General features: G+C 34.5%; 1 protein-coding gene across 2 annotated transcripts; it reads left to right on the forward strand.

Annotated features, from left to right (window-relative positions):
* Nucleotides 1-7308: 7308 nt before the first annotated feature.
* Nucleotides 7309-15399, forward strand: psme1 (proteasome activator subunit 1). 2 transcript variants are annotated; one of them, XM_083530620.1, is made up of 11 exons: nucleotides 7309-7711; nucleotides 7822-7854; nucleotides 7935-7997; nucleotides 8082-8183; nucleotides 8830-8878; nucleotides 12958-13058; nucleotides 13714-13782; nucleotides 13875-13942; nucleotides 14227-14281; nucleotides 14940-15026; nucleotides 15151-15399. In XM_083530620.1, exons 1-11 carry the CDS (start codon nucleotides 7673-7675, stop codon nucleotides 15229-15231), a joined length of 747 nt encoding a protein of 248 aa, XP_083386746.1. In that variant the 5' UTR covers nucleotides 7309-7672; the 3' UTR covers nucleotides 15232-15399. The 2 variants fall into 2 exon arrangements, with proteins under 2 accessions (XP_083386746.1, XP_083386747.1); XM_083530621.1 differs by having other exon boundaries at nucleotides 7506-7711; nucleotides 12961-13058.
* Nucleotides 15400-15709: the final 310 nt, after the last annotated feature.

The following is a 15709-nucleotide window of genomic DNA, read 5'->3' on the forward strand; positions in this document are numbered from 1 at the left end:
TGAAAAAATAAAAATCCCTGGGCACTATCAGAAATACCTTTACAAATTTTACAAATTCAGATTTAAGCTCTATCATGCAAAGAAGAAACCTTATATTACATGATCCAGAAATGCTGCTGTCTTCTCTGAGACAAAGCTTATTTGAAGTGTTTTTTGGTCAGACAAATAAATTATTTTGTATTATTTTTGGAAACCATGGACACCACATCTCTGATGGTATGGCGTGGTATCCAGACAGTCTATTCATATTTCAGGAAGGCAATGCTAAATTGCATACTTCATCTATGTATATACCATGTAGTAGAAGAGTCCAGGTGCTGAACTGACCTGTCTGCAGTCCAGACCTTTCACCAATAGAAGACATTTGTTGCATCGTAATACAAAAACATTACAAAGAAAACTCAAGACTGTTGAGCAGCTATAATCCTGTATCAGACACAAATAGGACTCTTCCTCTTGTGTTACAGTCATCAAATTCAAAATTACCTTTTAAATTTCCTCAGTGAAAAGATTTTATATGTTTTCTGTGTTCTATTGTAAATAAAATGTGTTTATGAGATTTGCAAATCATTGCATTGTTTAAAAAAAAAAAAAAAAAAAAAAAAAATGGCCAAAATATATATTTGCTAAAATATATTGCAAAATATATTTACATAAATATATTTTCTATATATACATATATACACTTTTTTTGCCTATTTTTTTGTATATTTTTTTATTAAAAATTTCAAAGATATATTTTAAAATAATTTTTAAATGTATTTTATCATTCACATATTTTAATCCGAGAAAATATGTTAAACCATTAAGAAAATCTTTATTTTTTTTGTCTAAAACATGTACATACAACACGTTTCACAAATCAAGCAAGGAACATATCTACATATCTAGTAAGTTATATAAAAAAGAAAATTATATATAAAAATGGACACTATGGGAAACCTCTTCACTGCCACTGTAATAGACAATTTAAAGCGGTGGTTCAACACATACCAACATATAAACATTAATCAATGCACACATCAGTAATGACAAATAGAAGCTCAAGCATGCTTGCTTGAAGTACGAGGATGAGTATTGGGTCTGGTAAAAAATAAAAGCCTAAATTAAATATGTTCGTCATATAAAGTGATCGAGTTTCTCACGAAAATTGGGACTAAACTGCTTAATAAATATGAATTAGTTTTAGGGTCATTTTATGAACTTTTTGAAGCATCAGTGTGATAGCCGTGTAGACTGTCAATCAAGGGAGAGAAATCTCTTAGATTTCATTGAAATATCTTCATTTGTGTTTCTGAATTAAAGTCTTGTGGGTTTCAAATGACATAAGGTTAAGTAAAGACATTTTTTTCATTTCTGGGTGAACTATCCTCTTAACTGAATTTTTTTGCAGACATTTTTCTTTCAACAACTCTACATCTGAAAAGAAATACTTATCTCATATGTATCGATGCACAAATACCACTTTTTTCCAGAACAAGTCCAATACTTTTATTTTTTTGTACTTGCTAATTCTGATGCAATATCAGTGCATACCAACTTATATGTATGCATGTATGTAAAAAACAGTAGGTCAACAGAGTAGCAAGTTCGAATTCACGAAATTAAGAAAAGAAAGATTATTAATAGTAGGATGGGATGCCAATGATGCTGGTAAGTCATGTGACAGTAACATCATGGCTAATGTATTAAGTACCAAGTGCAAAGTAAGTTAAATTCAAATGTAACAACTACACACACAGTACACAAGTTCAGACGCACATCATATGTGGCTGTCATGATTTTCTTGTCAAGTGCAGTCCTCCACTCAGCACCACTCAGTTTTACTCTGTCCTCCTACAATTGTCCAAAAAAGAAGCATGAACATTTGAATAGGGTACAGAGGATATGCAACACTGTCTTCTGACTAGTTTTCAAAATGTTTTGTACATCTTAACACTGGAATCTTTTGGACAGTAAAGGAAGAAATGACAGAGAAGTAGAATTTGCCTTTTTAAAACACTTTATTATCTAATAATTCGATCTGACTTTCGAAACTGTTTACCTTTCAAATTGCTGTGGATCAGAATCAACATTGGGAAGCCGGCCATTTCAAAAAACACGCACCATTGAAGTGGCTATTTTGGTCCTGCAGGGCAGAAGTCCACTGAGTTGTTATTCCCATACCATGTACTACCTTTGGTTGTGATCACATAAAAAGAGATATTCAATATATATTATTTTCAAAAAGCACATTTGAGTATGTATGTAAAGACATAAATCCTCAGCAAACAGTACTTACATATTGTGATAAGTAATACTTACATGATACATGATGCTGTAAGTAGGTGAAATTTAATGGGAAATATCAATTATAGGTGAACAATTCCTTATCTACCAACAGTCATGCTGAAATCACTAGTAGGCTAGAAATGTTCCTGAACCCTGGTGTGTACAAATATTTGAATGTAAAATAAAATAAAAAAAACTAAAAACAATAGTAAAAATGCATAACTTACATTAAGGACATCTGCATTTAATTTCATAGGCTAAAAATAATACAGCAGATAGATATATTTTAGTAATAGTACAGGATAATTGTTTTAAAAATATTAGTTTATCTAAATAATATTAAGATGTAACTGTGGCTTTTCCAGTGGGATGATTTTACAACAAAATGCAGAGATTTAAATATCAGTATAGTAGTTTGCATACTGATGTGGTATGAAGTGCAACTTGTTCTGTTTTCATTTGTTTAAAATTATATTCATTAATTTAATATTTTATTTGTATTTCAATTCAATTCAATTCATTTTTATTTGTACAGCACTTTTAACAATGAACATTGTCTCAAAGCAGCTTTACACAGATAATGCGGTGATTAAAAATTAATATGTTCTTTATGAGTAAGTTTGTCCCTGATGAACAAGCCGGTGGCGACTGTAGCAAGGAAAAACTCCCCGAGATGGCATAAGGAAAAAACCTTGAGAGGAACCAGACTCAAGAGGGAACCCATCCTCATCTGGGTTACACCAAATGTCCATTTGTGGCAGGTATACAATGTTGCGGGGTGCAGTGATGATGATCAAAAGCGAACTGTATTCCTGAGTCAGTGTAGGAGACTGTTGACATCAACTACAGTCCAATCCATCCTCAAAGCTCCCGTTCTTACTCCGGAATTTATTTATATGCTTTATGCAAAGCCTTCTCTGCTGGCCTAAACACTATCAGAAGCACTGACCTACATTTGCCACCTAAATTCTAATATTTGTTCTATGAAATTATGTTAATTGATTCCCAACAGTTCATTTTTTTTATTTCATAGTGTTTCTCTTGGCTGTGCTGTTTCCAGTACTTGTATGTGGATGTTAGATTTTTTGTCCAATCAGATTTCAGCCTCTATGTGCTGCCATGTAAATCTAATCTGCTCAGGGCCTTCAAAGTCAGTTCTGCCGGCCTTTTTACAATAGTCTCCTTAAGAATTAGCTCTGTTTCTTTAACCAATCAGATTTTATATTCGCCTCACAGCACAGCTAGCTGGCCCAGAATAGCGTCAGCATTTTTCTGTCATCTGATTGGTTGGTCAGAGGGAAACTGTTACAGCCAAGTTCGACTGGCAAAACATGTCTGTAGCTTTGCACATATTAATACATCTGAGTTTTTTTTATGCCTACAGAGAAAGAGAAATTGATTTGTTCTCAGACATACTGTACTTAAAAATCAATTTTCAAGAAAACCTAGACATCATGAGGAGAGATCGGCCAACCCTGAAGCTAGCTATCTTGTCTCAGCCTGGGAAAGGGTTTGCACACCACTTTCAGACCAGTGAATACGAACGGTACCGCTGGCTTACAGCCTCTGAGGAGCGGTGCAAATTATGAGTATGCATCTCTGTTCAGAAGGTTGTATTTTATTTAAAATTTTTAATGTTTGTCATGTTATTAGACAAATATTGATTCTGATCTGCTCCAGGTGATGTACATTGCACAGTTGCGGTGGTAGTGTTAAGGTTTGGAGTCTAAACTGGGTTTTCTTCTTTAGTAAAATGGCATTCATCCTCCATATGTGAAATGACTCTCTCTCTGTAATGCCACGTGTTGTTATTTTGCGTTTTTTTGTATAGTATTGGTGGTTTCTATAATTGCAATGTGATAGTGGTGGTATTAAGAGATGGATTAAGTCGCCACTGAAAGCCCAGGTACCAAATGCACGGCCCGCCACTAACACACACACATATACACACTCACCTTTTCCTTAGCTGCTGGTTCGTCTCTCACCTTCGAGAAGTTTAATAGACATTTGACTTTTTCTTTTATGAATCTCTGGCTTGTTCTTTAACTTCCTTTATCGTTTCATTTGTTAAGTTCTTTCCCTTTCTGAGGAGGCAGAATAATAAGATAAAGGCTAAAGTATGTCACATATGGTCCTGGTGTTAATTAACTACACTAAGATTTTAGTAACCTCTTTAAGTCTACAAGCGCTTAAAAAAAGCATAATAAACAAGAATAAAATAGCTTTAAATTGATAATAATAATAATAATAATAATAATAATAATAATAATAATAATAATAATAATAATAATAATAATAATTAAATAATAATAAAAAAGTTTTTAAGTATTATGTCACTAGGGCATTGTGCATGTGCAGACTCGTGCATTAACTTACGGATCTTGATGCAATGTGGTATATTTTTTTATTTATAAGTGATTTCAAAGTAATTTATGTATATAACATAATATTAATTCTGTCCATTATCATTTTAAAAAACACATACCTAATTTAATATTTAATGGAAAAAAGTCAAATACTTTATATTATTTGTAGCCATCTATTTTTTTTTTTTTATGTTGTACATAAGATGCTGTTATTGTACTGTTAACTATTTCACAGTGCAGTTTGTCTTTTTTACTTTTATTTATTTATTTTTATTAGGTTAAATACATTTTAAATAGTGGATACTTTGATCTCCATCCTAATGTAAGGTTGAAAATGTATTTTCTTGACCCTAAAATATATTTTGAATATATTCTGTCTGACCTTATCTGTCAAATCAGATTTCAACCATATATAGCTGACACAGTACGCAGTGAAATGAGTCAACGTTCCTCCAAAACCCTAGTGCTACATTAAACAACATAAAGCTACATAACAGAAAACAAAGAGCTAAAGACTAGTAAGTGCTAGTAACTGTTGCACAGTCCAGATGTGGCAGCCCGAATGCTTCGGAACCACTACCATGGCAAGTGGGTGAGGAGTGTGTGCGATGTGGATGCAGTGTGTGGTGTAAATGTCCGTGATAGAGGAGAGAGAGACTCCAATGATCTTCTCAGCTGTGCTCACTATCCTCTTTAGGGTCTTGCGATCAGAAACGTTGCAGTTCACAAACCCGGCAGTGATGCAGCTGCTCAGGATGCTCTCAATGGTCCCTCTGTAGAACGTAGTCAGGATGGGGTGAGGGAGATGGGCTTTCCTCAGCCTTCTCAGTAAGTAGAGATGCTGGTGGGCTTTCATTTTATTTTATTTCATTTTATTTATTTGACAGGGACAATGCAACATACATAGTGTCAAAGCAAGCTTGTCACTGAAATGCTACATAAAAAGTTTATAGCAAATGCTAATTTTCAACTCCTGTCCCTGGTTGGGCTCTAAACACAATACAATTTACATACTAAACTACTTCAATTTAAACAAATAACAAGATATGGACAAGATATTTCTTGGTGATGGAGCTGGTGTTAAGTGACCAAATGAAGTTCTCTGCCAGATGAACACCAAGGAATTTGGTGCTCTTGAAGATCTCCATGGAGGATCCATCGATGATAAGTGGAGAATGGTTGCTCTGTGTTCTCGTGAAGTCAACAACCCTCTCTTTAGTTTTGTCAACGTTCAGAGACGTTCAGAGGCTCTACACCAGGCTGTTAACTGCCTACCTGTCCATCATCACTGTGAACAGGAAAGGGCTCAGAATCGATCCTTGATTCAATCCAACCTCCACATTGAACCAGTCTGTCGTTCCTACTGCACACTTAACTGCTGTCACACTGTTCTCATACATGTCCTGCACCACCCTCACATACTTCTCTATACTTCTCCAATAACATTCTCAAAGCAAATAATGCATCTGTGGTGCTCTTCCTTGACATAAAACCATACTGTTGCTTACAGGTGGTCACCTCTTCTCTCAGCCTGGCTTCCACTACTCTTTCCCATAGCTTCATGGTGTGACTGATCAACTTTATTCCCCTGTAGTTACTACAGGTCTGCATGTCTCCCTTATTCTTAAATATCGGTACCAGCACACTCCTTCTCCATTCCTTAGGCATCCTCTCACCTTCCAAAATCCTTTCTTCCTCCTCCATCTCAAAACCTACTTGTGGCGCATAGGCACTGATGATCAGAAACTCTCTTTAACTACACTCTAACTGTATTCTTCCTTCAGAATCACCCCTATACTATTTCTCTTTCCATCCACACCATGATAGAACAGTTTAAACATGGTTCCAATGTTCCTGGCCTTACTTAACTTCCACTTGGTCTCCTGAACACACAACATATCTACCTTTCTCCTCTCCATCATATCAGCTACCTCTCTCCCTTTACCAGTCATAGCACCAACATTAAAAGTGCCAACCTGAACCTCCACTTTCCTACACTTCTTCTTTTCCTGCCGTCTCTGTAGACGTTTTCCTCCTCCTTCGGCCAACAGTAGTCCAATTTCCACTGGTACCCTGTTGGCTTACAATATCTGTGGCGGTCGTTGGTAACCCGGGCCTCGACCAATCCAATATGAATTTCTCTTTTGTGATCCGAATATTTGATTTGGCACATGTTTTACGCTGGATGCCCTTCCTAACGCAACCCTCCCTATTTATCCGGGCTTGGGACCGGCACTAAGAGTGCACTGGCTCTTGCAACCCTAGTGGCTGGGTTAATAATAATAATAATAATAATAATAATAATAATAATAATAATCATAATCATAATAATAATAATAATAATAATAATAATAATAATAATAATAATAATAATAATAATAATCATAATAATCATAATAATAATAATAATGAGAGGGCTAAATATAAGACGTTATACATTATACATTATACACGTTGCTACATTTTGCACTTCTGGTAGATGCCAAACTGCATTTCGTTGCTGTGTACCTGTACAATGCAATGACAATAAAGTTGTATCTATCTATCTATCTATCTATCTATCTATCTATCTATCTATCTATCTATCTATCTATCTATCTATCTATCTATCTATCTATCTATCTATCTATCTATCTATCTATCTATCTATCTATCTAATGATGAGTACTCTTATTCTGAAATAAAAGTATATCATTATTATTTAGTGGTTTATCAATTTCTCTTTTTAATTCTGGAACGGTAAATAAGATAAAATAATACAATAAAAAAAAATATTAGATCCAAGATCTCACATATCATATATCAGTGATGTCCAGGTGCTTTCTCTAGCGCGCCCTGCCGTTTTGGGAATTTCGGATTATACCAATTCCGGATTTACTTTCACTTTCACTCTCTATCGCGAGCTCGAGCGCTTTTGGTTGCCTCCTCTGAAATAAATGTTTTAGTCTGTTTTGTCGAGCTTTAAAAAACTCATCGACAGAATCTATTTTGTTGAAATAATTTGTGTTTAAGTTTAATATAAAATATTTGACAAAATGTCTTCTTTAGACATGAGCCCTGCGTCGAAAAAAGAGGTAAGTTCTAAATTTCCATTTGTCATTGTAGGCCATGAAACCAGTCCTTATCAAACCTACGCTTTCAAGTAAATATCTGCAGTTTAACATGCCAGCGTTTGTTTTTACAGGTTGATAGCTTTACAAAGAAGCTCACCAGAGAGGTAAAGAGCTGATTCTGTGCAAGATTTTCTTACCAAGTTTTAGTTTAGTGTAACTCTATAGCATTTTCTCTTTCACACAGGCAGAGCTGCTCGTCTCAACTTTCTTCCCTCAGATGATTGCAGACATGGACAACTTGCTCCAGGTGATGTGAGGGGGAAAAACTATGCAGGATATCACAGATATTGTAAAGCAACCAATAACATTTCTGATGAAAAAATGTCTGCAGGCATCGCTGGTTTTGGAAGACCTTTCAGCTCTCAGAGCTCCACTGGACATCCCGATGCCAGACCCTGCCAAAGAGGAGCTTAAAAGAAAGAAGAAAGAAGCGGTAGTTACAAAATATTCTGCCCTGAAACACATTAAGTACCTATGTGGAAATATTTGTGAAGTGTTGAACATTTTTTTAATCAGGTTTCGTTCTTGGCTCACATAGGAAACAGCTAGAGCTTCTGTTCTAAATCAACATTTTTATCATCTTTGTGCAATATAATATCCAGAGAAATCCAGTTTAGAATAAATGGTGATGAAGTGTACATTTTAGAGCCATGTTCAGATTGAATTAGTTCATTAGTGAGGTGTCAGAAATATGCTTTATTAGCTTTACCTCTTCATTGAAAAAACTCTTGCATCCAGACAGTAGCTACAACAAGAGGAGTGGGCTGTATATTCTTTGTAAATTGATGTTTGTGCATCACAATCATATAATCACCTTCCTTTTACAACACAACTAAAGTTACTGCAACAACAACTATCACAAACTATACAAAGTATTTGAAGCCCGCTCTCCTGAAGTGGCAAAAACTGTCTGTTAGAAAGTGCAGACACTGGAATCTCCATCAATACATATTAAATAATCATCCCTTTACAAAACTCATCACAGTATTATGATTCAGATGTAAGAGTTTAACAAACAGCACTATAGTGTAAGCAAAGTTAAAATGTACAAAATGTATTAATGTGCCATGTTTTTACAGAAAAAAGAAAAGGAGGGAAAGAAATCTGATGACAAAGAGGAAGATGAAGGTAAATTCCCTAGCACTATTTTATATATATGTATTTATGTATACTTAAAAAATCCATATATATATATATATATATATATATATATATATATATATATATATATATATATATATATATATATATATATACAGTGAGGAAAATAAGTATTTGAACACCCTGCTATTTTGCAAGTTCTCCCACTTAGAAATCATGGAGGGGTCTGAAATTGTCATCGTAGGTGCATGTCCACTGTGAGAGACATAATCTAAAAAAAAAAATCCAGAAATCACAATATATGATTTTTAAACTATTTATTTGTATGATACAGCTGCAAATAAGTATTTGAACACCTGTCTATCAGCTAGAATTCTGACCCTCAAAAGACCTGTTAGTCTGCCTTTAAAATGTCCACCTCCACTACATTTATTATCCTAAATTAGATGCACCTGTTTGAGGTCGTTAGCTGCATAAAGACACCTGTCCACCCCATACAATCAGTAAGAATCCAACTACTAACATGGCCAAGACCAAAGAGCTGTCCAAAGACACTAGAGACAAAATTGTACACCTCCACAAGGCTGGAAAGGGCTACGGGGAAATTGCCAAGCAGCTTGGTGAAAAAAGGTCCACTGTTGGAGCAATCATTAGAAAATGGAAGAAGCTAAACATGACTGTCAATCTCCCTCGGACTGGGGCTCCATTAAGGATCTCACCTCGTGGGGTCTCAATGATCCTAAGGAAGGTGAGAAATCAGCCCAGAACTATACGGGAGGAGCTGGTCAATGACCTGAAAAGAGCTGGGACCACCGTTTCCAAGGTTACTGTTGGTAATACACTAAGACGTCATGGTTTGAAATTATGCATGGCACGGAAGGTTCCCCTGCTTAAACCCGCACATGTCCAGGCACGTCTTAAGTTTGCCAATGACCATTTGGATGATCCAGAGGAGTCATGGGAGAAAGTCATGTGGTCAGATGAGACCAAAATAGAACTTTTGGGTCATAATTCCACTAAACGTGTTTGGAGGAAGAAGAATGATGAGTACCATCCCAAGAACACCATCCCTACTGTGAAGCATGGGGGTGGTAGCATCATGCTTTGGGGGTGTTTTTCTGCACATGGGACAGGGCGACTGCACTGTATTAGGGAGAGGATGACCGGGGCCATGTATTGCGAGATTTTGGGGAACAACCTCCTTCCCTCAGTTAGAGCATTGAAGATGGGTCGAGGCTGGGTCTTCCAACATGACAATGACCCGAAGCACACAGCCAGGATAACCAAGGAGTGGCTCTGTAAGAAGCATATCAAGGTTCTGGCATGGCCTAGCCAGTCTCCAGACCTAAACCCAATAGAGAATCTTTGGAGGGAGCTCAAACTCCGTGTTTTTTCAGCGACAGGCCAAAAACCTGACTGATCTAGAGAAGATCTATGTGGAGTAGTGGGCCAAAATCCCTCCTGCAGTGTGTGCAAACCTGGTGAAAAACTACAGGAAACGTTTGACCTCTGTAATTGCAAACAAAGGCTACTGTACCAAATATTAACTTTGACTTTCTCAGGTGTTCAAATACTTATTTGCAGCTGTATCATACAAATAAATAGTAAAAAAATCATACACTGTGATTTCTGGATAATTTTTTTTTTAGATTATGTCTCTCACAGTGGACATGCACCTACGAAGACAATTTCAGACCCCTCCATGATTTTTAAGTGGGAGAACTTGCAAAATAGCAGGGTGTTCAAATACTTATTTTCCTCACTGTATATATATATATGGATTTTTTTAAAGTCATTAACACTGTGATCATCAACATTTGAACAGTGTACATATTTGGAATCATTTTTAATAAAATGACTGCTTGGTTAAATAAATATATATTTATATATATATATATATATATATATATATAAATATATTATATATATAAATATATATATATATATATATATATATATATATATATATATATATATATATATATATATATATATATGTATATGTATATGTATATATATATATATATATATATATATATATATATATATATATATATATATATATATAAATTATATAAATGGAAAAAAGATTTACAGCTTATATTTGTTAGACCTCATTTCAGTAATACAGATGTGTATGTAAGTGTGTTTGTATGTTTTACACTTAATATTAAATTTTCTAAAGATATGTTCTACTTAAATGTACCTAGCTAGCGCTACAGATTTTTTAGTGTTTTTCAGCATGTGCAAACAAATCTTATTTTCGATATAGAGTGAGTAGCCACAGTGACACTGCACTAACTTTAGTTAATTTTTTATACCCCTGGCAGTGTTGCATATGTTTTCATGTTTAGTAATAATAATAATAAAATGCATTCAAACTAAAGAGACTAAACAAACTTGCTGTATATAAATATATATATATATATATATATATATATATATATATATATATATATATATATATATATATATATATATTATATATATATATATATATATATATATATATATATATATATATATATATATATATATATACTGCCCTTCCAAAGAAAAAGTCACACACTAATATTTTGTTGGACCACCATTAGTTTTGATCACAGCACGCATTCGCAGTGGCATCGTTTCGATAAGCTTCGGCAATGTCACAACATTTATTCACGTCCAGAGTAATTTTTCACCGAGATCTTGTTTTGATGATGGGAAAAGTCGGACCGCTGGGCAAAGTCTTTTCCAGCACATTCCAAAGATTCTCAATGGGGTTAAGGTCTGGACTCTGTGGTGGGTAGTCCATGTGTGAAAATAATGTCTCATGCTCTCTGAACCAGTCTTTCACAATTCGAGCCTGATTAATCCTGGCATTGTCGTCTTGGAATATTCCCGTGCCATCAGAGAAGAAAAAATCCATTAAAGGAACACCCTGGTCATACAGTATATTCAGGTTGTCAGCTGACCTCATTCTTTGGGCACAAGACCTGACCAACTGCAGCAACCCCAGATCATAGCACTGCCCCTACATGCTTGTACGGTAGGCACTAGGCATAATGGGAGTATCAGTTAATCTGACTCTCTTCTTGCCCTGATTGCGCCCGTCACTCTAGAACAGGGTAAATCTAGACTCATCAGACCACATTACCTTCTTCCATTGCTCCAGAGTCTTATCTTTATGCTCCCCAGCAAATTGAAGCATTGTTTTCCAATTAGCCTCACTGATAAATGGTTTTCTTAAGGCTACACAGCTGTTTAGTCCCAATCCCTTAAGTTACCTTCACATTGTGTCTTTGCAAATGCCCTTTTTTTCAATATGAGAAAAATTTTTTCATAGCCGTGAGTTCTACTGTTGTTGTTTTTTTACAATTTGAATTCACCAAATGTTTATTTCTCGAAGATGATGGTTCCACACTATCCTTCCAGTTTTTAATAATGCATTGGACAGCTCTTAACCCAATTTTAGTAGTTTCAGAATTCTTTTTAGATTTTTTCTTTGCTTGATGCATGCCAATAATTTGACACTTTTGAAACAGATTAACATCTTTTACACGACCGCAGGATTCGTTTTCCGACATGGTTGGTTAAGAAATAAGAAGCTGTTCACTGGATTATTTGGGGTTAAATAACTTGTTGCCAGCTAAAACATAATCATCCATGCAGTAATTATCCAGTGGGAGGTTCTTACCTATTTGCTTAGTTAAATCCAGGTGGTGACTTATTTTTTGGACGGGCAGTCTCTCTCTCTCTCTCTCTCTCTCTCTCTCTCTCTCTCTCTCTCTCTCTCTCTCTCTATATATATATATATATATATATATATATATATATATATATATATATATATATATATATATATATATATATATATATACTGTATATATACATATATATATATATATATATATATATATATATATATATATATATATATATATATATATATATATATGTGTATTAATACACACACACACACACACACACACACACACACACACACACACACACACACACACACACACACACACACACATGTAATCAGGTGTGGTTTAAAACACAAATTATCTCCATTGTTATATATATATGTTAATAGATAAAATTATCATTTTGTGATGCAGCAGGTCCTCCCTGTGGTCCCATCGCCAGTAATGAAAAAGTGGACAATCTCATTAAAGAGATTAAACCCCACATTCAGACCCTGAAGGAAAAACTCAATACAGTAAGAACTTTTAAAAACCTTTGTTGTGTACATTGACTTGCATATGTAAATGCAACTCCCCCAACTTTTCCAGACATTCTTACATCCTGTTCCTGGAAGAACCCACAATCTGCTTGAGAACAGAACTAAACAAACATAATTGGGCAACAGAAAAGTGTTTGCTCAGTTGTGGATGCGGCAGAGGGCAGTTAGTGTGTGGCAGAATGAGTGGTGATTCAAGGATATGTGCTCCTTGATTTTGCATGTCTCATTTTTGGTAGATTGTTTGGAATTAACAACATTCTAATATATAATAACCCCAATGGTTTAAAATAAATATTTCAAACATCCTGCAAAGCACTGATGATTTAATATGACACACCCATAACCTATAGAAGACCATCTACAAAAGGACAGTGACAGAAAAGAAAGGATAAGTCCAAGATGCAACAAAAAGGGCAAAATTGTTACTAGAAATAATGTTACTATCATCATGCTTTACAGCAGGGCCAGTATGTTGGTTTCTGTTTACCAAGGATAGATTCTTGACGTATAATCCCGATTAAAAACATTTTAGTTATGCAAGGCATTGTACACTGCATTAAGCAAGATACAGTTCATTATAAAATGTGATTCGGGGAATGTTGTGTTTGATAATCCAACTTATTTGTGTAAGGTTTCCATGTGGGTACAGCTACAAATACCCAGGATTGAGGATGGCAACAACTTTGGTGTCGCTGTTCAGGTAATTTCTTTATTATTTTTATTTTATATTTGATTGAAATAGTGTAATTACTGTAAGGATGACTTTTAAATGAAATGGTTGTAATTCTATAGGAGAAGGTATTCGAGCTGCTTACTAACACCCGCACTAAGATTGAAGGATTCCAGACACAAATTACAAAGTAAGTGATGCTGCTAGGATAATTTTAAAGGCAAACCATACATACATTTCATACAATACCATTTTCAGACCATACAACATACATTGATCATCAGGGCAACACAACAGAGGTGAGGTAGATCTCTAGAAAATTGTGACCTCTGTTGGTGGAGATGGGTATTGTCCCTGCTTAATGTTATAGTGTGTAGAAGAAATGCTTTCTTTTGCAATTTAGATTTTAAAATGTATTCCAGCAAAATGCTCTGAAAAGAGTGCATGATGATTTTTTTCTTTTTTTGTTTGCAGGTATTACAGTGAGAGAGGAGATGCTGTAGCCAAGGCTTCCAAACAGCCACATGTGGTAAATTAATTTTTATTGCTGTACATGAGCCCCTAGAGTGTTAATGGAATAAAACACATTTAGTGCCGTGCGGTAATAGGAAAATAAAAAAAAAATACAAAATGAAAGGTTTGAGGTACCAATCCAAAGTCTCCAATTTTTCAGACTGACACATTGCACATTTTATCTGTTTAATGTTACATTTAATGTTGTAGCACATTATAACACAATTCCTAACATGTATTATACAATTTCCAAGCAGTCATTATCTCATCTCTTGTTTCTCTGCTTGTTGAAGCCAATAAGACAAAAGAAAAGAAAAGCACACAATGCCCACAGTACTGATAATGAAAATGTTATTTACAAATGAAAAACAGAAATGTAGAAAACCTTAAATTCATTCTGGTGTCAACATTTTAATTCACATTGTTGAATGATGTGTGCAAGTAACATGATTTCAGGAATCTAACACTGCTTATCACCATCTCCATTTTGAAGCAAGGTGGTGGGCGCATGATATAGTTGGATATTGTTAAAGTTATATGGAGTGAATTGTTGCTATAGAATTGTAACATATTACTTACCCATAATAACTAGACCACCTTTAATACTTTTTTAAATCAGATAATAGGTTTAGTTTAATCGATTATTTTATGTCTTCACTTTTGTGTTTCTACAGGGTGATTACAGACAGCTTGTACACGAGTTGGATCAACACCAGTACTGTGAGCTGCGTATGGTGGTTCTGGAGATCCGCAACACCTATGTAAGTTTTTACATTTCAACTTCAACTACAATTTACAGTTTCAACTAGTGTTTGACTATTGCATTAACCCAAAATGTTGATCTTTTTTATTTTTTTAATGTGTCGATTCTGGTCTTCATTCCAGGCGGTTCTGTTTGATGTCATCAGCAAGAACTATGACAAGATTAAGAAGCCCAGAGGAGATTGTAAAGCTCTTATCTACTGAGAAACAAACACCATCAATGCTTGTGATATTTTTTGCTCAGAATGAAAAAGAAATATCACATATGAGATTTAATTTTGTGATGCTTTTTTAGGTTAAAACACAAATCAGAGACAGATGTAAAATTACCTTTGTTCATCTTTACACAATAAAGCAGTGGCAATGTGTAAATTCTCTTAATGCTTCATTTTTATTCAGCACATATTTAGATGACGGGTTAAAACGGATTAAATTGTTTTATCTACTGTTATACTAGAACATAGAACCTTATTTTAAAACTTTTCCATTAGTTTATTTTATTTGAATAAGACATATATGAATTGCATATTGTTAAGGGTTAGAATTAGAATTTTTTTTTTTATTATTAATGTTGGAATGTTTATACATTTTGTTAAAGACATTGAACTGAACAGATAAAATAAACAGGGTCATTAAAAAAACAAAAAGAAGAAAAAAGAAAAGACAACAACAATTTGGAGCT

This window comes from Silurus aristotelis, assembly GCF_946808225.1.
Source record: "Silurus aristotelis genome assembly, chromosome: 1".
Classification (NCBI taxonomy): domain Eukaryota; kingdom Metazoa; phylum Chordata; class Actinopteri; order Siluriformes; family Siluridae; genus Silurus; species Silurus aristotelis.